General features: G+C 36.8%; 2 protein-coding genes across 3 annotated transcripts in view; both read right to left on the reverse strand.

Annotated features, from left to right (window-relative positions):
• Positions 1-1,202: 1,202 nt before the first annotated feature.
• Positions 1,203-8,897, reverse strand: drg1 (developmentally regulated GTP binding protein 1). Its single transcript, XM_067433685.1, has 9 exons — positions 8,715-8,897; positions 8,373-8,496; positions 8,050-8,225; positions 6,641-6,710; positions 6,342-6,511; positions 5,434-5,564; positions 3,578-3,745; positions 2,426-2,548; positions 1,203-1,590 (listed from the first exon to the last, which is right to left on the reverse strand). Exons 1-9 carry the CDS (start codon positions 8,751-8,753, stop codon positions 1,491-1,493), a joined length of 1,101 nt encoding a protein of 366 aa, XP_067289786.1. The 5' UTR covers positions 8,754-8,897; the 3' UTR covers positions 1,203-1,490.
• A 1,115-nt stretch (positions 8,898-10,012) lies between these two features.
• Positions 10,013-27,503, reverse strand: part of kcnn2 (potassium calcium-activated channel subfamily N member 2) — a 42,994-nt gene continuing 25,503 nt past the window's right edge. Inside the window, exons 7-9 of one of the 2 annotated variants that reach the window (XM_067433577.1) lie at positions 23,994-24,005; positions 15,808-15,910; positions 10,013-12,065 (exon numbers count right to left, since the gene is read on the reverse strand). In XM_067433577.1, coding sequence (XP_067289678.1) covers positions 11,790-12,065; positions 15,808-15,910; positions 23,994-24,005 — 391 coding nt within the window. In that variant the 3' untranslated portion in view covers positions 10,013-11,789. The remainder of the gene's footprint in view (positions 12,066-15,807; positions 15,911-23,993; positions 24,006-27,503) is intronic. The other variant, XM_067433576.1, reaches the window with a different exon arrangement.

Genomic DNA, 27,503 nt, shown 5'->3' on the forward strand with positions numbered 1-27,503 from the left:
GGCGGAGCTTGATGGGTGAGCACTGGCTCCTCTGCCATAGGCATACGTCCCAACCATCTTAAAAAATAGACTCGGATCAATGCCTGAATATACCTCCATTTCATCTCCATGAACCCAATAACCCTACCAGAAGGAACAAACGCCAGGATTTAAGCGTTTGCTGATGGTGCGCTTTTAAGTTCTCAATGTTAACATAGTGCATCTTTCAACTATGCTTTCTTTGAGAAAAGTATTTTTTGTACTGTCCGAATTAGCTATTGTTTTGTGAATAGGGTGAATGTATGATGCTTTTTAATCAATCATTTTGAATGGAAAAAGACCAGACCTGCATACTTTTGAAGTGTACATCATTTTCAAAAACAAGAACACAAAGCATTAAATGCATCCCCTTTTCTAGATGTTCTGAAAAGGTAGATCATTTTGCTGTTTAATCTCAAATGATTTGAAAGATGATTTTGCATGGCAACAGTTTATAGCAGACTGCCCAATAGCTTAAAAGAAACTGCGCTGTGAAATAGAGGTAGAAAATTGTAGTCATCGAAAGATGGCCTTCTATATAAGGGATCTCACACATTTTGATAATTACATTTTTGTTTGTGATAAGCATTTCAAGAAATTTTTCTAGAGATTCTTACAAGCATTTATAAAGAGAAATTACTAGCCAGTGAATATTGTACATCATAACAATGTGTATTCACTATACTATTTATTCATTTTCATTAGTACTCCAGGTCTGAAAAACACGTTTCAAAAGAAACTTATCCAAACGTTCTTACCACAAGAATTGTTTTTAATCGTAGTATTGTTGACTTTATATCGACTTGCAAAGGCAACAAAAAGGCTTTTTGGCTGATTAACCTTTGAGGCAGCTTGCACCCATCACACATTCATAATGTCAAATGTCCCTAGTGAGTGGGGCAATTTAAGGGCATCAGTGCTTCTGACCGGGTGTATCATTCCCCTTCCGTTTCATCCGCTAAGTGGCCTGGTTATCCTGAGTGATTGATTATCACAACGGGGTGGGGGGTGGGGTGCTATATGTGACCACAAGACTACTGGATTAAACCATATGAAGTGCTGGTGACTGACTAGATATCTCAAGTTGATTTTTTTCTGATCAGGTAAACAATGCTGACAATTCAACAAAAAGCCTTGAAATTAAATGTTTTGTCATGCATAACATTGTCACATTTAGACATCAATAGATTTTTATACTAGGGTTTTATTGAAGTTCACTTTGTTTTGCAGCACATATGCATTTGTTCTTTAACTGCATTCAAGCCATTTTTGATGCCGAATCAAGCAAAATTCAAATGAGAATTACATTTAATATGCTCAATGCATTTTCGTGATTCACAATCATACTTTGTCCGAGTCCAAAAATGAAAACAAAGAAACGGCAATGGTGCCATGGGAACCTTTGGGCATTTAGAAATGTCTTATTACTTCTTATTTGAAGTGTAATGATCATGCAAAGCATCAGAGTTCTTTTATTTCTTGACCAGCTGGATTACGTCCTCATCTTCTAGCACGTGGTCTTTTCCGACTTTCTGAGGGTTATGCTTCACTGACGACCCCCACACCAATGCACTGCAGAGAGAAGAGAGAGAGATGATGCTTGGCACATTTCAAAATCTTCCTTCATTGACAAGGCACAACTTAAAAAATCTGCACCAAGAGATGAAAAACCATAAGTGTGTATGTTTGTGTGTGTGTGTGTGTGTAAGTAACACAGTGTACACTGTAACCTTGGAAGTTTAAGATACTGTGATCATGTCTAAGAAATAAAGATAACCAGAGCCATTACATCAGTAATTTGCTATCAACACAAATGAATGACAATGTACAGCATAAAAAGGAAATGCGTAAACACATTCCATTGTATCTGACTGAGTTTTAACATGACATCATGACTTTGCGTAAACATACACACCACTTTCTAAAGCCTAGTGGCGTGTTATCTCCATGTATGTCTACGCAGTGTAAATCCGTGTGAATGTGTACACCAAAACGAACCATTATGTGCGTGTGTGTGTCCACAATGTAAATGGATTTATATACATACTAAATTATGTTTTTTTGAAAATGTAAAAATGCTGAATGTTTCTTGTGATGGGTAGGTTTAGGGGCAGGGGCAGTGTGTGTGTGCGTGCGTGCGTGCGTGTGATGGGTAGGTTTACGGGTTGGGGCAGTGTAGGGGGATAGAATGAAAGAGCGTTGATAAACACTAAAAAGAGATGCGTCTTGATAGCACACCAAAATGGCATACGAATTGGCATGTCATATGTATACGCCATTTCATCAGATCAGTCTGGTTTTAAAGCAACCTTCCCCAAGCGGAAACAAATCAATGAGATCACCCGTTTCAGTCCACTTGTAGAAAATCGAAGTAAAAAATAAAAAACAACATTTTGAAGTGACTTACTATTTGAACTCTTTGATGAGGTTTTTGTGAATCTTTAAGCAGAAGTCCTCAACAGCTGTCTTTTCATCGGGAAGCACTACAGGTGACGTATAATCAGGAAGCTGTCCTTTCGGCTTTGTGTAGCTGTGAAATATCAGTCGGTGTTAATATACATTTTGCAGTGGCTTTATGATACATAAAGCATATTGTAAACATTACAGTCTGGCAATGAACACTAGAACATTATAATCAATTATTGTGTGTTATGTTCCTGTAAGCTTCACCCAAGCAAAAGGGCATTTTCACTGAAAGTGGCATTTCAGAACAGTGTGTTAGGGCTGCCCCCTAATAGTCAACTAAAAGTTACTCAATGTGAAGAGGCTTAGGCCCGTACACACAGAGACAGGTTTAGCTTTATACATACAAATTCTGTATCGTATTGATGTTTCGTCCAGACTGACCCGCCGTTTTGGGAGCCTGAAACCGTTTTTTTTTTTTTTAACTATGTCCAAAAGTGTATAAATGTGAAAATGACACCCTTGTGTTTTCATGTGTAGGGCTAGAGCCAATCCGAATGTTTTTTGAAACGATAATGTCATCATCCCACGTCTCGACCTTAGTCAGACACAACATGCTCCATATCCTCTTCTCTGTTTTAAGTGTGTTTTTTAGAACAAAACAAAAAAAGATCAGATAGGGAAAGCTCTGGCTTCGTGTGGATGAGGCCTAAGTCGAGTCAAGCAGTTTACAGTATGTCTGACATGAAATCCAAATCTTCACCTATCATCCATCAACCTTAAACACGCTTACTGCATGACATGGAGCCACCAGCGCAATCACTTACAGTTTTTTTCTAATAACAGCGGATACAACTTAAAATACAAATTTTTGAATATACAGATAAGAGTATTACACCATTTGAAGCTGAATAAAGAATCTACCTTTATTTGAGTAAACTCACAATAACATAAAAACGTGTTTTGTAAGACAAATAGGATGCGATTTCTGCCTTCTTGGTCTCTGTGAAAGGGAGCGTGTTCACAAAAAAGAACCGAATATCAAACCCGCTCAGAGACATGAAAAATATATGAAAACAAATACTCTAAGCCCCCGCTCTAGAAATCATGCAACTTAGAATGCACTGAAATGAGCTCAGTGGAACAACTAACTCACATGCGCACTAGTTGCAGGTAGTCCCAGATCCTTTCCAACAGATCGTCAAAGTTCCAGCGGTGGTGAGCTGAGATTGGCACGCAGTGAGGGATTTTGTAGATAACGTCCAGCTCTTCAATGGAGATCTGGTCGATTTTGTTGAGTACGTAGATGCAGGGGATGTAAACCCTAGAGGAGAGAATAGCAACCATGTGAAAATCTCTTCTAAAGTGAGAATGATTGAGGATGTGAATATGGTCCTATATTTATCAGGGGGTGTTCCCTAATTCTTAGAAGCCTGTTGTTGTGACACATATTGAAGGGAGGCGACGCTCATTAGACTTGTAATTGTAGACCGATTAGTGTACTACCTGGAATATCGAAGGTTTTTGAAAAACTGGTGGCCAAACAAATTATTGATCATCTTAATAATAGTTCTTTCCAACTACATTTGATGCCATTTTGTTTTAGGGTCAATCCTTCAACAGAAACGGCTACGTACTACTTTACAGAAAAGGTAAAGGCATTAATGGATAAATGTAAAGTGGGTCGTATTTCTTGATTTACAGAAAGCATTTGATACTGTAAACCATAACAAACTTTTGCATAAATTACTACATTTTAATTTTAAGATAGATTTTGTATATTTATTTAAATCTTACCTTACCTTCACAATTAGTAAACATTAATCATTTTAAATCTAGTGAATTATGCCTGTCAACTGGTGTTCCACAAGGGTCCATACTGGGCCCAGTTCTCTTTAGAATGTATATTAATGATTTGTTAACAGTGTAAAATCCTAATGTATGCTAACGATAGTCATTTTCACACATCGTAAAAACACAGAAGTAGTCACAAAAAAGTTGACTGATGTTAAGGCAAAAGTTACATTCTGGCTCAATCAGAGTTATCTGAAATGAAATGTGTCAGAAAGTCTGCATGTTCTTTTCTAAAGGACACGGTGCAGATGTAAAGCAGGATATTTTGTATTGCAAAGAGAGAGATTAGAAGTTGTCTCACATCTGTACAAGGGGTTACATCTGGACTCTTATTTTGCTTTTATAGCTCACTTAAAAAAAGTTTGCAAAAAGGTTACATTTAACTTGGTTAATTTTAGATTTATTAGAAATTGTTTGTCAAATGAGGCTGCAAAGGTATATTTTCACTATGATTGTTTCTCAAATCACATTGTTTGACAACTGATGTAATTCACATTAAATTGTTTTAAAATCATTAGAATTACTACACAAAAAGCACTTAAAATGAATAAGAATAACTTGCTTAGCTAAGAAAACCTGATTAAGATTAAAAATGTTTGTTTAATTCATATGATTTTGTTTTGTTTAGCTCCTCCTCCTCTGGCGGATTTTACTCATTTTAAATCTATTGAAAACAGAATAAGTAGATGGAACTCGAGCGTGATTGCAAAATTCCACAGGAAAACTTCCTTTGGTCGAATGTTTTTTCATTCAGAGCACCACATCAGTGGAATTCTGTACCACAAACAATTAGAGAATGCACATTGTTTAATTAATTTAAGTATAATTTTAAGAAATGGCAACTTAATCAACATGTGAACATTAACATTTGAATATTTGCTCCCCCCATTTATTACTATTAATAATTGTATTATTAATATTACTTAACCCATTACTATCTTTTTTTATTTTATTTATTTATTATTATTTAAATTATTATTAAATTATTATTAAGTTTGGTTTTACTACTGTTGTTATTATTGGTCTCTCTTATTTTCTCTGGTTTTAGGCCTAATAGCATCTGGCAAAGGGACTATCAATGAAAACTAGCCAGTAAGTAATGTAAAATTCCCCCTTTTTAAATAAATAAATAAATAAATAAATAAATAAAAGAAATACCGGTTTCCCTCCACCACGTCAATGAGGTCGTCAGCTGTGGCGTCGCTTCGTAAGGTTATATCAGCGTTGTGGATCTTATACTCGGAGAGGATGCTTTTCACGGTCTCAGAATCCAGCTCACTTTGAGCACACTAAAACATAAAAGCATGATGACAACTTTAAACAACCGATCTGATTTATAACAGACACTGGGAAACAGAATGAAAAGGATGTGAAGCAAAATGTTTCAAAATAAAGAAATGCTTTTATGTTTTTATTAAATTAAGTTTGTTATGAAGAACTGCTTAAAATTGGCATGAAACCGAAATTACTTCTCTATTGTGTTTTATATACAAGTAAAAAAGCTTCTCAAATTAAAAAAGGGCGACGTGACTTGATTTTGTCCATCAGGAATTGATTGGCTCATGTCGATTGCTAATTGCCATGATCTCATGTGAACGACAGGCTACTGGAGGGGAAACAATTTTTTTATATTACAAAAAAAAAACATGACGTGCAAGGATAAATAATTGACTGCATTATTCCATAATAAGAATTTTTCTATTATTTATTAAAGTACATAACTTATTAGCATTTACTTAAATATTACTTATGAAGTTAGGAACATAGTCTGTTAGCTTCTAGCATTTAGTGTAAGACCAGTCTATTATATTAAACTGCATTCATAGAAATACTTTGTTTTAAAAAAAAGGAAAGCCATTCAATTCCACAAATATTTCAATAAATGAAAACCTCAGATTCATTTTAACTTTCTATTTTCGCACACCTCCAAGTAATATAGCTATTTTTATATATACATATAAGAAATTATTTTAGGCACATTTTTATGTAAGAAAAGTGTTTAAAACTTGAACAAAGCCTTTTATAAATGTATGCATTTGTGGGATAATAATACAATAAAATCATACAGTGGCTGTGAAGTTGATTCCCCCCTTGTCTTTCTTCTTGAAGCCAATATTTGGTGGTTTCTTGTTGAGCCGGATACCAAAACCTTCCAACTCATGTTCAATGAGCTTCTTGTGTCCGAGAGGCTTCAGAACGTCCAAGACGATCAGGATGAGGTTGCAAGTGCGAGCAACTGTTGGAAGGAGGTAAGATTAGAAACGCTAAGATCTGAGAGTGAATGTGACTGGTACTAAAGCACACTTAAAAAGAAGGTCACTGAAAGGGTCTTCAAATGAGTGTTTGCTTGATAATGGTTTGTTACCAGCAATGACTTGGCGTCCCCTGCCCTTGCCATCTTTAGCCCCCTCAATGATACCTGGGAGATCTAGAAGCTAATAAAACAAGTAAAAATGGTTAAACTTGAATGCCTTTAAGTCATTCAACAAAACTGTAAAGATTTGAAAACCCACATTCCAGGCTGCTGAAGCCAAGAGAAAGGGACTCAATAAACCATTTTGACAGAACACTAGGGCTGGGTTGAAAATATTTTAAATTCTAATAAACAGATATTGATTCATAAATACCAAGAATAAATCTTTTAGTCTTGTGCCAATGAAAAAGTTTTAAAAATGTAAATTCTGTCAATTTTATTATGAAAATCAAACAATAAATATTAAACAATTGGTGTTCTCTATCTGGAACATGAAAATAGCTAGAAAAATGAACACCAGCCGTTTGCTAAAAAGATGCGCTTATATTTCAAAAAAGGAATTGATGTAGAAACATTTATATTATGTTTTTATTATAAAAATTGCATTATGTACAACTTAAATGTTTGTATACAAATCAACTCTTAATTGTAAGCTTTAATATAATGTGCAAACTGATAGTTTACTGTATAGTTTACAGCATTGGTTGAGATATTAAATTAACATGTACTGTATAATTGAGAATCTAAATAGAGTAGAACTGTGAAATGTGTTAATACCCAGCCCAATAGAACACACTATTAAAGGATTATTCCACTTTAAAAATGAAAATTACCTCATGATTTACCTCAAGCCATCCTAGGTGTATATGACTTTCTTCTTTCTGAACACAACCGGAGTTATTAATAAATATCCTGACGCTTCCAAGTTTTATAATGGCAGTGAACAGGGCCAACAAGTTTGAAGCTTAAAAAAAGTGCACCCATTCATCATAAACTTACTCCTCGTGGCTCCAGGGGGTTATTAAAGGCATTCTGAAGAAAATTTATGGATTTGTGTAAGAAAAAAAATCATATTTAAGATGTTATCATTTTGAACTGTGAGAGGTGTTACACTTTCTTCATGAGTTGAATACGGAAAGCTGTCTGGCGGAAGCTAGATATTTTACTTTATTTAAGTTTTAAATATGAATATTTTTCTTACAAAAAAACATCAATTTGCTTCAGAAGGCATTTATTAACCTGTTATAAGTGATGGACGTCAGGATAGTTATTAATATCTGTTTTCATCAGATGCACTTTTTTAAGCTTCAAACTTGTTGGCCCTGTTCACTGCCATTATAAAACTTAGAAGCGTCAGGATATTTATTAATAACTCCGGCTGTGTTCATCAGAAAGAAGAAAGTCATATACACCTAGGATAGCTTGATGGTGAATAAATGAATAGGGTAATTTAAATAATAATTATTTAAATGTTACAATTACTCTGCTTTGTATAAAATGAACTAGTGCAAAGAGCTCACCTGAATTTTAGCTCCTTTATAGCGAATCACACCTGGTACAGTTGTCAGTGTGGTGAACTCATAGGCAGCCACCTCAGAATACACACCAGCCAAGTTACTCAAAAGAGTGGATTTGCCCACTGATGGGAATCCCACAAAACCTATACGGGCATCCCCAGTTTTTGCCACATCAAAACCTGAGAGGAAAAAGAAGGTTAGTAAAAAAAACAAAGCGATAACAGACCACAATTGAATCACTCAGAAGCTCCTTATAAAGCCAGGGGCATGAAGCTCCTGAGACAAGATATTGAAGCATCTGTATGTGATGTTGGAGCAGTACCGACCCTCTCCAGTGCCTCCTCCACTGCCTCCTTTAGGGGTGATAAGTTCCCTCCTCAGTTTGGCTAATCTAGCCTTCAACAGGCCCAGATGATGAGCTGTGGCCTTATTCTTCTGAGTACGAGCCATCTGCAGGACACAACCAGTTCATAAAACCGCATATTTACAATGACAATGTCAAGACAGCCAAAGATGTTGACAGCTTGCACCGCTATGTACGATTAAAATGCGGTTTATTGAATCTCAAGTCCATATATGAAAAGCAGGATTCACTAACGTTACTGAATGGGTTTGGCGCTAAAGTGCTAACGGCTATTTTTCATACATTACTGTAGATGTCAACCCACCTCGTTCTCGATTTCGGCTATTTTGGCGAGTAAACTCATTTTGGCGGTAGTCCGTTAAAAGTCGTCACTTGAAAAATAAAAAGTTGATGTTAAATTTAGTTACACAGCTTGTTGGCTCGAAAGCACACCGTTGACATGCTTTGCCATGAGTTCACGCCACGCTATGTTCCCGCGATATTTTGCCACTTCCCGTCCATGACAAAAGGGCTCCCCCTACTGGAAAGAAGTGAATACGTCTTCCATGATTTTAGAGAAGATGTTCATATTTTGGAATGCCGAGCATAAATGTAAATTATGGATAATGTGTTCTTTCTTAGTGACAGCAAGGTTCAGTTGCTGCCTTTTAAGTGAACCTAACTCGTACCTCCGACTCGTACCACCACATGGCACGCATTCAAATCGCAAACATTTTAACTAAGCAAAATAATTCTGTTTCTGATCTCTTAAGTGGCGAACGAAAGCCTACAATAAATATAACTGCGTTCTCATTTGCCCAAATTACAAAGGGAAGACTTTAAAGAAAACGTTTTAAGATTTCGTTGGTTAGAGAAATGTTGCCGCCTGTCACTACCTCAGTCGACTCGTATTAGAGACCCTGAGGCATCCAATATTATACACTAGTTTTCTGTAATTTAATGCCAATGTAATTTGACATAAAGTATAGTGTCATAAATGTACAAATATGAGAAGGACCCAAAACAGCAACTGAACGCAGGCTTTAGCCTGTTAGCCAATCAGAGAACTTAGAAGCTGCTCTAAACCAATAGCGCATGAGCTTGGGGCGGGACTACCTCGAGAAAACCGTATGGAAAAAGACATATCCTCGACCTGCTTTATGTGCTTTACCTGGCTTATCATCATCAATGTACTTCTTTCCAACTTATGATGAGTTTACCTAGAATTAATTACTTAGTTATTAAGTATTCATGTTATCTCAAAAACTCACCACATGACGTTTGGGGGCCCAGCAGTTTTTTTTCTTGGTTGACGAAACATAAAAATATATTAGGCCTATATATTAAGTATGATATAATATGTATTATAGGCTGATGATTGTTTCAAGGGCTCAACAAGGTAAAATATAAATAATACACATTAGCATTTTCATAACCATGCGAAAAATCACTAAAATAATTATGGCACTTATTTTAATTACCAATCACCTAATTATAATAATTTATGGATCATAACACCTATAAATTATAGCACAGACAGACTCAAAGCCAACAACATGGGTAAGGGACAACTTTTTGAAGCATATAAAACATTAATGCTCAAACAAACACTTTTCTGTTAAATAGCATTGTTTTATTGTTTATATTCATTTTGCATACAGTATTTAATCACTCATAGTTTCAATGTTGGTGAAATTGCTGGATCCACCATCATTTCATTAGGTTCTGTAACCCCTTAATGACATTACACTCTGGGATGTGTTGTTGCTGGGCCAGGTTATGAAATGCACCAATATATCCAACATGAACCCATCATATATCTTTAGAATCTAAAGTGCACAGATCTATCAATAACATGCTATCAGTAAATGATAGTAAAGTATGGTGAACCGCTCATACTCTCTTCCACAATAAATACAATTCCTTGCATCAGACAGACATTTGTGAACACATTCAGAATGGCGTGAGACCGATTGATTGGAAAATAAGTATGAAACTCCTTTATTTTGATTTGTGCTGTGGATTTGTTTAACCTTTAACACCAGTCTGAAAAAAAAAACAGATGCTGAATTCACAGGACATGCCAGAGGGCCATGCCAGAGAAATCCGTTACAGTACAATGGTACGGTATAGCTTGCTGGGAAATCGTAAGGTTTTCCAGAAGACCCTACAGATTCCCTACTTTCTGCCCATTTTGAAAGCTTTGGTTCTACATTCCACTTACACACTCAAACAGTTCTTTACCACACATCCTTTGAGAAAGACATACGCATTTGGAGGTGTGCTTGTCCTCATTAATATACAAAAATAGGCATTTCCAAACATATACAAGATAGTTGCTGCTCTTAAACAGATCTACAAACAGATCTATAAATAGCATCCAGTAGATCTCCTCTCGTTTTGAAGACTGTTTAAGCATAGAGCACACAGTGAACCGAGTTTCCTCTCAGCTATTCCACAGAGATATGTCAATTGCCGTTGGAACGAATAGAGTTGGAAACGGTGACATAGCAGCGATCTAACATCTACGTTGTAAGCACAGTCATTTCAGTTGAGGTCTCATTGCTGCCCTTGCCGTGGTCTACACAATCATTATCGTTGTACATTCTGGCCATTATCTTATGACTAAAGGTGTCTGTTTATTTAAATGAGCAACATAAATTCATAGTATAGTCAGTAAGCATTGAAGTGCAATGATAAAAAGTGCAAGTATAGATTCAGATGCATTCATTTCGAGAGGAGTAAATTTGCAACATGGCCCCCGAAATAGTCACTTTTAGAGGCCTTACAACAGAAGAACACTACAGCTGATCCCGTTTCTAACCTAAAAGATATATGCTTTCCTTTGAGAGTGTAAATCTAGGGTTTTTTCGCTATTTGGACAGGAAGGGGAAGCATTCCTCATCTGCCCATCTTGGGTTCAGACATGCTATTAGTTCCTCAATAAAGAGTTATTAACGCCTGTTGATTCAAGGAACAGGTCAGATCTCATTCACATACGCAGAGACAGACAATTCGGTAGGAAGCACTAGTCTGGCACTATTCAGTGCCGTTTGAGGTCATCACATTGCTTTCCTGAATTAAGTCCACCGGAAGGACTTGCTCACCTGATAGCCCCATCTTTCCATCATTAGTTACTGAGAAAAGTCTCTCTGTGATCCTGTCAACAGAGAAACAGCATCATTTATTGATGTAAAAAAAACGAAACAAAAAAACAAAACAAATCGACAAGATATGTGTGGAAGTTATCCATTTCAAACGCATTATCCCCCTTAACCTCTGATGTTGTCATCAGAATTTGGATAATACTTTATTGAAACCATAAGGCTTTACAGTAAAATGCAACTTGGCCATATGATGGCGAAAGTCTTCTCCGGAGACGCCGGCTGGGCTGGCAGCTCTAGCTGCTCTCGGAAGAAGTGGGCGGCGCGGTGGAGGACGATCGGCGCCGGGAGACTGACTGCGAGCGGTCGTGGCTGTGTTTGTCGTACGGCTGGAGTTGCACCTCCAGGAAGTCCCGGTGTTGCTGGCTGATCACCTGACTGATGAGGCCCGGAAGCGCCTGTAAATTGCTGAGCAATGTCTCCAGTTTGGTCTCCAGCAACGCAATCCTCTTTTCCATGTCCTCGCCCCGCTCGTTCAGGTCCGAGACCAGGTCGTACATGATGTTTTGAGTCTGAGATGAAGCGAGGAAAAGGTTTTAGTTAACAGAGATTCATAAATGATCGGTCGAAAAGCCTGGAATTATAAAACTAGCGCTGCGTGGTCAGTATTTTCAATTGATAGCAATGCTGAAATACAACTTTTAACTGTGAGGCAAAGCTTGCTATTTGCCCACACCAAGGTGTAGAGATGAACCGTTTGATATAAAAATTTTTTTTTTACAGATTTTTGCATCCTTTTGAATATTGGTTAAAAAATATCAGTCGGATCCATGTTTCACAAAAATCTGATTATCGGTTACAAATAAAAAACAGACAAAATGCAAACAGTCAAACCAAAAATTATTCAGACACCAGAAATCTTTTTTTTTACTAGTGGGCACAGGACACTATAGTTCGTTTATGAAAGTGAGGATAGCAAAACATATTTTACCCAAATAATCTTCATACAGAAGACTACCATTAAAATTGATCGAAATTTGGGACCAAAATTATTCAGACACTTTCACCTGACCATGTTTTGCTGTAGTGTTTTTTCTTTAATTGCTAATGTGACCTTTTACACCACAAACTGAACAAAATGAAGCATTGCTCGGTCATTGGTTTACCTAAATTGGTGTTATCTAATTGAGTACTTAAACTTAACAGCTGATTGGTTGATTATAATCCATTGCATTCCTGTCTGAATACATTTTGGTTTGACTGTATATGCATAAGGCCTGATCTTTTAAAAAATATTGAGCAACTAACAACAAAATGCAACTAACAACAGTATCCACAAATAAAGTAACTAAATTAAAATCTTTATTTGGATAATGACTTTTTGATTAAAATCCGATTAGTCTCAAATTAGAAAGGTAGCAACAACATTTAATAATAATTTGTAGTAATTATTAAAAATGCATATTGTGTTAGTCATAGTCTAATGCTCATTTTGTTATGTCAACAACAAAAAAACTAATTAAAAAAAAACAGCATGTCGGGTTGCATACACTTTTTATACAATATTATTAAAAAAGTCTTAAAAAGCAATATCGGTCATTCTCTACTTAAAGGGATCCCATGGTGTTGAGACTTGTATGGCTTAATATAACATAAATGATGTCTCTTACTGAATTATGTAGTAGAAAACCCATGAAAGATCTACGTTATTTTAAAAATCGATTTTATATTTGGACCATGGGCGGCGCCATTTTGTTTGCGTTCTAGGTTGATGACGTAGAATGGTTGAACTCCTCAATCAGCTGGCATTACCCGTAGCTATTTTTACCACAACGCAACTCGAAAATTGTTTCAGAGTTAAACAAAACCAATGAATTCCTTTGTAATTATACTTAAAACACACTCAAACATACATGTGCACACAAACTCACCTACACAAGTCACAAACAGATCGGCGGGCGCGCACACGACAGGCTCTGTCTCAATCGAGATGTTGGGCTGCTCAGTCTCCACGACAGGGGCTGAATCTGAAATCGACCCTATACCCTTAAATAGGGCATTATTTGAAGGGACGGACATTTGTAGTGTTGTCCGACACCATAGTGGACATGTTCGAGTGCAGTCATTCAGTCTCACGTTCCACCGCAATAACGAGTAAAGCCGATTTACAAACAGCTGTCCGACTTCACGCACTCAAACATACATGTGCACACAAACTCTCTCTCTCACACAGACTCACACACACCCCAACAGATCGGCGCGAACACAGCAACACACACACACACCAACAGATCGGCGCGAACACACACACAGCCCAACAGATCGGCGCGAACACACACACACACACGCACGCACTGCGCGCGCATACATAACCCTCAATCTATTCCCTGTGTATATCCTGTTCAACACATCCTGTTCCCCAGATAGACTGTTGATAGTAGATTAACTATAATGCCTAATGTGACCAGCAGAGGGAAATATCTAGGTAGGACGATGGGATAAAGTAACGTGAGGAAGAGAGGCAGGATGTTTTGGTGATGATGCATGCGATTGAGACAGAGCAGTCTGTCAGTGTGTGTGTGCGCGCCCGCCGATCTGTTTGTGACTTGTGTAGGTGAGTTTGTGTGCACATGTATGTTTGAGTGTGTTTTAAGTACAATTACAAAGCAATTCATTTGTTTTGTTTAACTCTGAAACAATTTTCGAGTTGCGTTGTGGTAAAAATAGCTACGGGTAACGCCAGCTGATTGAGGAGTTCAACCACTCTACGTCATCAACCTAGAACGCAAACAAAATGGCGCCGCCCATGGTCCAAATATAAAATCGATTTTTTAAATAACGTAGATCTTTCATGGGTTTTCTACTACATAATTCAGTAAGAGACATCATTTATGTTATATTAAGCCATACAAGTCTCAACACCATGGGATCCCTTTAAGTGTTCTCTCTATTTTTAGCACATTATTATGTGGTTGCTAGGGAGTTATGTGTGTTTGCTAATACGGTATTCTGGGTGGATGCATACTGACATAAATCAAGAGTATAAAACTGATATTCTGGTTTCTAGATATGGTTCAGCTCCCTCCTTTAATTGAATTCAATTGATTTTCTTTCTCCCATTTTATTGTCCACCAGGTAAAACTCATAAGGCTGATGGCTCAGAAAAATAAAAGTGCACCTTCTCTTAAAAAGCCACATGATTTGAAGGACAATTATTTCTGTAGCAGACAGTTATGCAACAAAGTTTAGTACTTTGCCTTAGAGGTTTGTTCATACCCCTTATGTTTAACAAACAATTAAATATGAAGAAACTGGCTTCATACATTTCTAGAGAAAAAATGCAAAAGAAGAATTTGAAAAATCATAAACGGGTTACAGAATTTGCAGACGCGGCGTATCAAGGCCTGCGGGCTGTCTGAAGGTTGCAGAAGCACTGCAGCTGCTTAAGTTATTTTAAGCTGCATTATAGGATTCATTGCCACTGGGAGCAGCTGCTGCTATGATTAATGTTATACCGCCCTCTGATGGTGAGAGGCAATTACGGCAATGATAAAAGGAGGCAGAAACCGGTGTGAGTCATATCACATCACGCTCCGCCTCAATGTCACCCTCTCCGGTTTCTTTCGGAGGTGCGGGACAGGATGGTAATTGGGTAACACTAACTAATGACTCTCATGGCATGGTCCAGACAGAGGTTGCCGGGATATGACCACTGCGGATGTTTGAATGTCACAGCTTCGCCGTGCAAACGTGTGTGCTCGTGCGAGAGGCTGTTCGGGCTGACTCATCAGATCTCAAGTGTATCCCTTTCCCAGGTTTCTGTGGGTTTTGCAGAGTCAGGCTGGCAGCTTGCCTGGTGTTCCCCAAGGCTCGCTCTTAAGACCGTCTAAAAAATGGCCATAAGGGAAGTGCAAATGCAATGCTTGAAATTTATCAGGCTATTTTAACAGCTCAGGTATCTCATCAGTTATTCTTTTTTTCTCAGGAGATGAAAGCTTTTCCGGACCATTAAGCAGCATGATGAATTGTGCATAGCAAGAGGGACATAAATAACAAAAGCCCATGTGACAATGTTTCGTAAAGGGAAAATAATAAATTAACATCAACCGTATGCTTAGTTTCTCTTGGTAAGGAAACAAACCATATTGTAGAGGAAACAAACAACTAAACAAATAACATTTTCAAATCTTGTCTGTTCATTTGACACCTGTAGACTTGCAATATATGTGCACTTTAGAATTTGTACTAAAACACAAACGGACCTCCTATTTTTCCTTCATGCATTAGTCAAACATTCACTCAAAGGTATCTTACCTTTGCAAGGTCCACTAGAGAGTTTGCTTGGTCATTCAGCTTGCGTTGCTCCATTTTTACACTTCTTAATCTGAACACAAGACCATTCAGAGCCCAATAGCGGCAAGTGGTCAGTACAAAAATCTTTTGACAGGTTCTCCATTCACAAGCCACACATTTCGGAAGCACTCCTAGGACATGCACAAGACATGAGGAGAAAATGCAGGGATTGAAGGAGGACTGAGGCGCATGCAAGTAAAAACTTCAGTTGGAAAGAGGCTGTGGGCGAGGAAGGTCTCTTCATTTTTGAGGGATATTTTTTCCCACACCTCTTCCAGGAACAAAGCAATGCTTTGACAACATCATGGAAATATGATAAAATATAAACCTTATAGATGCATACAAAATTACACCAGGGGCTCTGATGAGAGACTTTCTGGTTATTAGTGAGTTAAACTGTAAACCCTAATGCTCAAAATAATTCATTGGTTTGAGTCGAGCCAACTCAAATTAAACAATTGAATTCAAACTAATGAACTTTTATGAGTATTTAGAACTTTCTTTTAACTTCTCAAAACTGACACATTGTAAGTAATCTGAATTGTTTCATTGTTTTGAGTTTTATGAACTTTTTTGACACTTTTTTAATTTAGACCAACTTAAATTTAATCAAAACTGGGCTGGGATTTCTATTTCCCAGCATGCTTTGCCACAAGACTAAAAAGGGACAGCAAATGCCAAATTAAATATTATATTATGATTTTGTGTGTGTGTGCAAGATTAAGTGGTAGATAAGTGGGTAGTAGTGTTTCATGTTATGATAGTTTAGAAGAGTTTCTGTTATTATGTTTTTTTATCAGCATGGTGAGTGGAGCATGAGCTTAGTTTGAGAACAGATATATGGTAAATGTATTGTATTGCTGTCCTCGTTCAGCAAGTGCTATGCTATGCTATCAAAGCATTGTGTAACCAATTAGCAAGGTGAAATTTATTGAATTAGCTGGTTAAAACTAGTCAAGTTTCCATTTTAGATTACATGATCATTTTAAATTTATGAATTAGCTTAATCAAATATTTCAAAATTCAGAGCAATTAAAATATATGATTACAAAAAAAGTCTAAGTTCTGCTTATTTAAATTTTGAATTTCTTAACTTAAAAATTTGAGGCAATAGAATGCATCCATTTTTATTTATTTTTTGCCAACTTATTTGAGTTTTCAGTGCAGGCATAAATTATATATTAGAAACCTTTCAATTTTTATTTATTGATTTTATTTGATACAATTTACTTTAATTACTAACAAAATATTCACAAAAATGTATAAGACAAACCAGTAACTTCAGGTCCTAAAAATATATTTAGAGTTTCGTTAGGTGGAAAAAAAGGTGAAAATCATGTTTACAATAATAAACTTATGGTAGAAGTCTATGGGGTCAGGCAATAAATGTATTATAAACAGTGTATACAGTATTTTAAACTTTAAACAAGTTAAAACAACTGTGATAAAAACAACATGTGTATTGTGTATACATGTGTATACAACACTCAAACTTTATTTATTAAAGAGGTCATGACATCAAATATATATGTGTATGTATGTATGTATGTATGTATGTATGTATGTATGTATATATATATATATATATATATATATACATATATATATATATATATATATATATATATATACATATATATATATATATATATACATATATATATATATATATATATATATATATATATATATATATATATATATATATATATATATATATATATATATATATTCGGAAAAACAATTATTTGCAACTTTCATACTAACTCTAAAATATTTTAAAAAATTAAGGCGCGGCTTAAAGCTTGCCAATAAACGGCCACTATTATGATTGATTAATTTCATTGCATAGAAAACAGTACCAATATCCACTCGCTTTTGAACACCAGAGTTTTAAAAGCATTCAGTAACCGCTATTTACAGGCAAAACATTATGAAGTCATTTACGCACCGTTTGTGATGCAGCTGTTGTCAGACCAAATACAGTTGGCATCTTTGTCTTTTAACAGTAGTTTCTTTGCAAACTCTCGATTACTTTTATGATTAGAAAACAATCAGCAGTCAAATACTCTGAACAAACATATAATCCTCCGATGCAATCCGGGATGCCATTAAAGGGTTAGTTCACCCATTTATGTCATTAATGACTCACCCTAATGTCGTTCCACACCCGTAAGACACCCGTTCATTAGTCTGAGAGCATATGCAAGTGTATGCACACTTTCCTGTCCATGTCCAGAAAGCTAATAAAAACATCATCAAAGTAGTCCATATGTGACATCAGTTGATTAATTAGAATCTCTTGAAGCATCGAAAATACATTTTGGTCCAAAAATAACAAAAACTATGACTTTATTCAGCATTCTCTTCTCTTTCAGGTTTGTAAAGATTCGAACGGTTATGAATCAGTGTATTGATTCATGATTCGGATCTGGTGTCAAACTGCTGAAATCACGTGACATTGGTGATGACCTTTCTGGACATGGACAGTATAGTGTGCATACACTTGCATACGCTCTCGGACTAAATCTAAAATATCTTAAACTGTGCTCCAAAATGCACGGAGGTCTTACGGGTGTGGAACGACATTAGGGTGAGTCATTAATGACAAATTCATTTTTGGGTGAACTAACCCTCTAAAATAAAATAAACCATCCACTTGTTTCGACGCTGGGATTCTTCTGAAGTCTGTATAGAGAAGCAAACAAGCTCTTTAAACTGGACATGTCAAAGTGAACGATCATTACCCCTACAATATGTCCTGTTGTGCGCAGAGTAGGCCAGAAACTGAACGAGCATCTGTATAATGTATCCACTGTAGACAGCATCAGTGGTGTGATGCTCACATCCTATGAAGGCAAATGTCAGCCGTTAAGTATTTGAATGTTTGTGGGCGGGGCCTATGGTGCGACGATAACATTTGTCGATGTCTTTCTCTGGAGGCAGTCATATCCAAATTAGTTTTGCTTGCGTGACAACACAGATCTTGTGATATTAAAATGAGTTGTTTTTGAAGCTTGATTAATTAAATGCTTCGTTTATAATGAGAAGGACGTTTCATGCAATGAAACTTGCAGGATGCTGTAATGGTACGAAGACCTCTTTTATTAAAAAAAGACAAGGCACATTTGATTTCTCATGTCATGACCTCTTTAAGCGGCATAATAAGCTTACAAACAAAAAACATCATCTTGCGTTAAACTGCTTATACGAGAAATAAACTAGTACTTTGCTAAAACGATTATTTATGAACTTAATAACTTTTTTTTAAAGAAGAATTAAAGGGATTGTTCAACCAAAAATGGAAATTATCCCACAATTTACTCAACCTCAAGAGATCTTAGGTGTATATGACTTTCTTCTTCCTGCCAAACACAATCAGAGCTTTTCCAAGCTTTATAATGGCAGTGAACGAACCTTTTTTTCAAACAGTGCATCCATCTATCATAAAAGTAATCCATACGGCTGACCTCTGACCCGACATATGACTTAGGATGTAGGAGTAGCATAAGCTTAGGTGAGAGTAGACACCTCTTGTGGTTCAAACTAATAGGACTGGGCAACAAACTCAAGCATTTCAACATTTCTCTTTAAAAAATCGTGTTTTAGACTTCTAATTCGTGACTGGTGTTTTGTTTTGCTCTATCCTCTGCGTTTCCGCGTTCATCAATGGGTCAGGTCAGAGGTCACCATCCCACCGGAACTAGACTCGTGTATGGCTTTGCTTCAGAAGGCCTTGATTAACCCCCTGGAGCCGTATGGATTACTTTTATGATGGATGTATGCACTTTTTTTGGGCTTGAAAATCTAAGGCAACATTCACTCCCATTATAAAGCTTGAATATGAAAGCTTGATATTTTTAATAACTCTGACAGTGTTTGGCTGAAAGAACAAAGTCATATACATGGCTTGTGGGTGAGTAAATTATTGGATAAACTAACCATTTAATATAAGTGCTTTAACAAAAATATGAGCTTCACATTCTGCTATTAAACCCTTCTGAATGCCTTGCCCCGTAGACTTCCATTGTGTGGATTGCTGTAAATTATATATATATAATATCCACATCATTTTTTTTCAAACTAAAGAATAAATATTTATAAATATGTTTTGGTGATACTTGACAGCATGTCCACTGAGTGTAATTTTTCAAAATAACTACTTATGAATCCTGCTGAATATTGGTTTTGCAATTTTTTAAACTGATCACTGTGAAGCTGAGATAAATATCCTAAGAACTGAATGTTACATCACACTGCTTTGTAAACCAACCATCTCACTCAAATCCATACTACCAGCATTAATTATTCATTTCCTCCATTTAATTAGGTTTCATAGAAGCTACTTATCTTCACTATACATTAAGTGCTTTCTTTTCTCGTTCTCAAGGGCATTGCAAACAGCACTCCTGTGAGATGTGTGCGAGTAACACACATAAATTGTGGTTTGCGGTATGTTTCCAAACTCACAAGGGAGAAACACAAGAAAGCTGTACTCTGTTCTGGTGAAAGGGGATTGAATCACAGCTGGAGATATTTGTAATCATTGCTGAGAAAGAGCAACATTTAGCAATTCATTGTGGTGGCTGGTGCATTAAACTCGGAGTTTAACTCTCTAATTAAACTGTGAGAGTTTGATGACACAGATCAGAGAGAAGAGAATATGGGCGTCCTCTGGGGACTGGATGGTGATTGGCCCAGATGTAGCAATTTCCGCCCAGGAGAGCTGCATTAAGAATGTAGTTTACTGATACAAAGGCTGCAATTCTGCTGCCAAACACTGGAGGGCGCAAAAAGCACCACACAGCAGATTAGAAAAACATGTCCAGAGCCTGTCCGAAGAATCACACAAAACAAGCCAAGATCAGATTTGACCACTTAGTCAAAAGAATAAAGGAATTTAATATACAAAAAAAAATGAACCCTGTTTTTAGGACCATTAACATTTATCGCTTTTTACCCTCAAGTTCTCATTATTGTAATACATCAACTTAATTCACTTTTGTTTTCCCATTACTCTCTCATATATATATATATATATATATATATATATATATATATATATATATATATATATATATATATATATATATATATATATATATATATATATATAATTATGCAAAATAATTAAATTATGCATTTATATCAATCAGAATTAATCAAAATAAAAGTTAGAGTAATAATAATAATTTTTTATGAAGATTTAATTTATATTTATGAAAATATGTAAATATATTTATTAAATTCATTTATTTAATTTACATTTTATTAGAATATTTTATAATATAAAAAATACATTTACAGTTATACAATAATTTATGCTGACGTAAAGTGAAAAGTTAAAGGCAGTAATATTTTTGCTGTTTAATTTGTTACATTAAAACTTTTTTTATAATATAAAATAATGTGTCCTGTGTTTATAGATATAAATATTTTTAATAAAAAAATATATTATATATACACTATAAATATTTTTCTATTTCATACATTTAAAAATCTCTCTCTCTCTCTCTCTCTCTCTCTCTCTCTCTCTCTCTCCCTCTCCCTCTCCCTCTCTCTCTCTCTCTCTCTCTCTCTCTCTCTCTCTCTCTCTCTCTCTCTCTCTCTCTCTCTCTCTCTCTCTCTCTATATATATATATATATAACACTATACTTTTTCAGCATTAATCAGCATTAAAGCTAATAAATATCACAATTCTAAATAATAGTAAAAACACTAGAATGTACAATTCCTGAACACATTTTGAGTGGTGCTTGCCCACCCACATGTCTGTAGAATGTTGTAGAGCTGAGATATGGCTTCTTTATGTGTTTGTATGGTTGCCAGGGTACTCTGAATGGTTGCTAGGGTGTAGCTATACAGTTTAAGGGGTGATATTTATCGAGTAGTTGCCAGTCTGAGTCAAAAGAGCCCAACGTTGTATGTGTACAATGCTTTGGTGCTGAGATATGGCTTGATAATGTTGATATACTGTTGCTAGGGTGCTGTAAATGGTTGCTAGGGCGTAGCTATAAAGTTGTGATGTCACTACTTATTATCTGCTTGACAGGCAGAGTCAAAAGAACCCAGCCATAAGTAATAATAAATATATAAATAAATATAATTGTTGTCCCATTGTGTAAATAAGTATCACTGAAGAAAATGTGCTTAACTGTCATGAAAATAATGTCAAAATCTTAATGGTCCTAAAATAATTCAAATTTTCTTTAAGTAAAACAATATATTTATTTTGTGGTGAAGTATGACTGGGACATTTCCACAGAATGGGGAAACCAGGCCCTTCATGTACACAAACAGTTGCTTTTTAATTCCTATTGTTGAAATATTGTTGTACAATAAGTATGTCTAGAGATACGTTCATTTTACAGTTGGATGACCGATAGCATTTAGAGCATAGATAGCATAGAGAGGAACTGCATTTGACCATTAAAGACATAAAAAATGTTTTCAAGGGTTTTCAAGACGTTTTTTGAGGGTTTTGCACACATTTCTGTTTATTGTGCTAATGTATTTGCCATGCGTCCGGTTTTGACATCACAGCGGCTACATGCTGTACATGAACCGAGTTTCATTCATAAGACCCTTTCTGCTTACTGAGATGGGTGTGTGGTGAACATTAGCTCCTGCTGGGGCAAAGGGAGCAGTGCATTTTGGGATAAAAGTCGTCCAGAGGTTCCCTCAGGCACCTGCTGACCTTCGTGTCTGAGAGCTCTTGTACGCTCGTACAATCCCACACCGAGTCATTGAGCTGTTTCTGTTTCCGTTTCTTTCTCCCTGTGTGCGTTTTCATGCAGTCAGTGTGATTCACCACATGCTGGTCTGGGCTGCAGTGAAAAAAATTTAATCGTTCATAGCAGTGCCGTTCGGCTGAAGCAAACTTCATGCCCGTTTGCCTCGCTGCATAGGCTTCGGGAAATATATCCATATTTGAAATGCCACAGCTGACTGCAGCCAGCGGAGATGTGAGGACACAGGCAAAATTCAGCAGCTGGCCGATCCACACTTTGACTAAGGACTTGGTCGTTGCCTTGACTAACATCTGCACAGTTATCGGTCATCCAACTGGGAAATGAAGGGGTGGTGGGGGGGTGTTTGAAGGGAGGAGGGTGGGATATGCGGAGACAAATGTTGTTTCAGGAGCAACTCGGATTCCATGAGCTTAAAGATGCTTACAGCCATATTAAACCGATTTGAGAAACAGGATGTAAATGAAACACTTCAGGCACAGTCATCCTTCAACTCATGGAAGCAAAGTAAAGTTTTTAATCAGTGGCTGTCTGATTAAACGTCCCAAATAATCACATTCATGCAACAATGGAAAGAAAACACCCTCTATCATTAATAACTGGAATTCATTAAATAAAATGATAATGTATAGCTGGTTCAGTTTGCTTGTGTCAGCGCTGGTGTAGCTGAGAAATCCCTAAAATGCTATTGAGTGAATTTCACAAAACCTCCAGGTCACATTTCAGCCTAAAATCAAAAGAAAATAGCATAAATAAGAGAACTCCATATATTTTTTTAATTATACAAATGATTTAGCTTCTATAGGACCATAAGGATTGTTTGCATTGTGACTAATATATATATATATATATATATATATATATATATATATATATATATATATATATATATATATATATATATATGAAATTATATACATAATTTTACTACATATATTAAGAATGAGGTTTTTTTAACTATAGTAATGCGAATGATGAATAATGTCATGAAAACATTGTTACACTAAAAACAAATGGCCCAAAAATAGGTAACGTGAGCAATAAATTGTAATTTATTTCTTTTGATTTTAGAGAAAAAAACCTGGACATGTTGTAGACAAGTTTCATAAGATTCTGCTAATTAGCAATTGTTCTAAATAATAGGTCAAAAAGTTTTTATTTTTAAAACATTTATTATCCCTAATAGTACTTTGCTCGTTTAAAAAAAGTTATCTTCAAAGTATGTAGAAATAAAACATTTAATAATGCCTGATACACTTCAAAAATATATTTTTAAATAATGAATTTCACTTATCAAATGAGGGTATACTTTTTTTCTGCTCAGGTCATTAGATAGAAATACAAGCTCTCATTTGCATGCACACAACAGATCTGTATCTAGAGGTGAGGCGAAGACTTACTTTCGAGCTCTATTGCATTGTGTTGACACAAACAGGAAAAAAAGGAAACATAAAATAGACAAATGAATTATCACAACAGTTAAAATGTGGCATGATTATTGTGTTCAGATCTTCCTGCAACCTCCATCAACACACACACACACACACACACACACACACACGCGCGCACACGCACACACGCACGCACACACGCACGCACACACACACGCACACACACACGCACACACACACGCACACACACACACACACACACACACACACACACACACACACACACACACTCACACACACACTCACACACACACACACACACACACACACACACACACACACACACACACACACACAGTCTTTAGGAGATACACTTTTATATTGACGTCCCAAAACGAGTCCTTTCAGCACAACATCCACAGTTGTCCATCCTATTTGCCCTTTTTTTGCATTATCAATTTCGCAACAAACAAAAATAGCAAAAATAACAGTGCTTCAGATTAAAAAAATGTTCCCTTCTGATCCGAACCCTCACTGCCATTGTTAAACTTACCAAACTACAAGCTACTCAAATTCAAATCTAGCCTTTTTAAAAAGTAGTTAGCTACTAAAATATAAAAAAGACACAACGACAATAGCTAATCACCCATTAAATAATTGTTAGATTAACTTTTTAGTAAATTTACCACATTTGTCATTCCCACATGCAGCAATATTCTATCTTTTATCTAGCCTAGAAATCTAGACGGACCCTAGTGGCAGCAAATCTAATCTACCGCGTGTCGTCTAGCAACTGTCAATACACTTCTGAGCTGTAAACGCCAAACTCTGGTTGGGCCAATCACATCGTGTATAGAGTCGGTGGGCGGGGCTTTACATAATGACGGCTGAGTTGCGCCTGCGTGCTTCTAGTAAACACAGAAACTGGCGGACGGCGGTCTTTCAAATCAGCTTTGACCGCGACTCTGGAAGACTTGGAGTTAAGCTTTTCTCTGAGAAAAGAACAAAGAATGGCACTGAAGTCATTCTTAAAAAGGGAAGATGTGTTCAGAGTTTTGCCGACCAGATACGGCGAAAGTTTAATCTGTCAACTAGCTCAATGGTGAGTTTCCAGACCAAACATCTTGATGTGATCTTTTATCCATATTGTGATTAAAACTCAGATGTCATTAACAAACAAATTTACTCTAAATACAACAAAAAACTATATAAGGGACATTTTTAACTAAAAATAGAAAATGTTTCATGCGTTTTGGCTGTTCATTTATAAGACAATGCCGTTTTGGGGGCCTGAAGACATACATTTTCTGAAAACTGAAAACGGATTTCTAAGTGCTAGTTTTTGAAAATGATATTTGTAAAAACGGTGACACCATGCGCACGCATATTATGTGTTCAGTCTATAGGCGTGGAGTGTTTCTTTACAAAGTTACATCGCCACCTACTGGCCTGGCATGAATAATACAGCATTTTTAATCCATTTGCTGTGATGGGGATCGTTTTGATAACATTGTGGTCTGTGTGTGGAAAAATGCAAAGGAAAACCTTTTCTGTTTCTAGTACATTGTTGTTGTTTAAACGCTCCCTATTTGATTTGTTACAAACAGCTGCAATGAACTAAATATGAAAAGAAAGGCATCGTAAAATGCCATTGTGACAAAAGCATAGCACTTATAGCATTACACTGTTAAAGTAGTTCAAAGTTCAGCTTTTTAAAAATGCGCCTCATGTTTTATAACACAAAAAGGAGTTCTGTGTAAATGGCCCAAAATCAGACAGGTTTGAAAATGCAAGAAGCACTGCACTGCCTTTTTTGGGTTGTTTTAATTTAGTAAAGAGCATTTTTTTTATGTCGCTAGGCAACCAAATCAGCTGTTCTGTCAGTCTAATTGTGTGTTCACACCAAACGTGTATTTAATTATTTGCGCTATTAGATTGCATATCAAGTCGATGTAATGACAAATTTGCACTGGGACTGGTGCTAAGTGGGCGAGAGGTGCTATTCATCTCAATCACGTCTTCTGAGCAAGTTTGAAAATTGTCAAGCCAAAGAGAAACAATGTTTTTATTTGTATGAACGACGCGAAAAACAGTAAACTAGAGTGAGTAACGCGTTGCGAATGTTCTCTTCGCTTTTGTCAAGGATAAGCGTGAGCGCAAATCTTTGGTTTGCACACTCAACCATTATCTCAAAACATAAAGTAAATATTTTAATATATATAATTTTTAATTAAAATTCACAGTTGCTATAAAAACGGCTTAAAAACAAACAGTTTATTACTGGAGCGCGTCAGATTGCGTGTGACCTTCATTAACACGGCAGATGTGCTGCGTGTCAGTCCTGTGCCGCTCATTTAGCTAACGTCTCCCTGGCCCAAGTGTGCTGATCCTACGGACCACACTGTTGATTAAAGCAGGGGGGTTGGTGGCACAGCAGGTGGTGCATGGGATGCCGGCTTGAGTTACAGCTGGCACCACCCACGCAACCGCCTGCTCCTCTCCTCGCGATCTGCATGCGCATACCGTAGACATTCTCTCCCCGTCCCCAAAGCCACCACTCATAACCTTCATCGTGATGTGCCGCCATCATCGCCCTCTCAACAGCGCATTTGCTTATCGCAGCCCGGCACCTGTTTCCACAGCAGAGGACAAACAGACCTCCAAAAACTAGACGTGTTCCTTATTTCCTGTGTGGCCTCGGCATGTATAGGACATCTGAAGTGTACCTTGGCCTGAAGATGGCCTGAAGATAATTTCAGCGCTATACTAGACTCGCTATCCTAGAACTAATGCATGATAAGAACGGCTTAGATCAGTGGAAATCGATCCTAGTCGTCCTCATTATGCAAAACGGCATGATTTCCGCATGGCGAAGGACGCACGCCAGGGCCATTAGTGAAGACGGAGCCAACTGGGAAGTTTAAGATTCGGCCTGCAACGGCATTTTCCTGTCTTTATGGGTTTGGAACGGTGCCAGGTGCTCTTAAAACATAAAGGACAATGAACAGAAAAAGGCAAGCGAATTTAAGTAGAAGATAGAAAACCACAAATGTCTGTTAAGAAGAGTGTGTGCACACCTGACTGGCTGTATTGATGCTCACATATAGTCTAAATGAAGGCATGTGAACACATACACAACCATAAAAACACAAGAGCACACACTAATGGTTTTGCACAGAGCTGGGAGCGATTTGACCATTAATCTGTGGTGTCGTGTGTGAGCAGCAGCCTGTGGTTTATGTGCCCTGACTGAACATTAGCCAGCTCGCCTGTATTCCCAACATCTCTGCTCCAAGCAATCTCAGGCTGTTTTCTTTCAACTATGCATGCACCTATAAAAAGAGCCAGAACATTGTGTGACGTTAGGTGGTAGCTTGGGAATTATGGGGGTTGCTAAGTCTTCTATGTGGTTTCTGGGTGGTCGTTAGAGGTTCTGGCTTGTTGCTAGGTGGTTGCTAGGACATTCTAGGTTAGGGCTGGTTCTTGGCAGAAGTAGAAGGGTGGGCTTTTTTTGGG

The sequence above is a fragment of the Pseudorasbora parva genome, chromosome 23 (genome assembly GCF_024679245.1).
Source record: "Pseudorasbora parva isolate DD20220531a chromosome 23, ASM2467924v1, whole genome shotgun sequence".
NCBI lineage: Eukaryota > Metazoa > Chordata > Actinopteri > Cypriniformes > Gobionidae > Pseudorasbora > Pseudorasbora parva.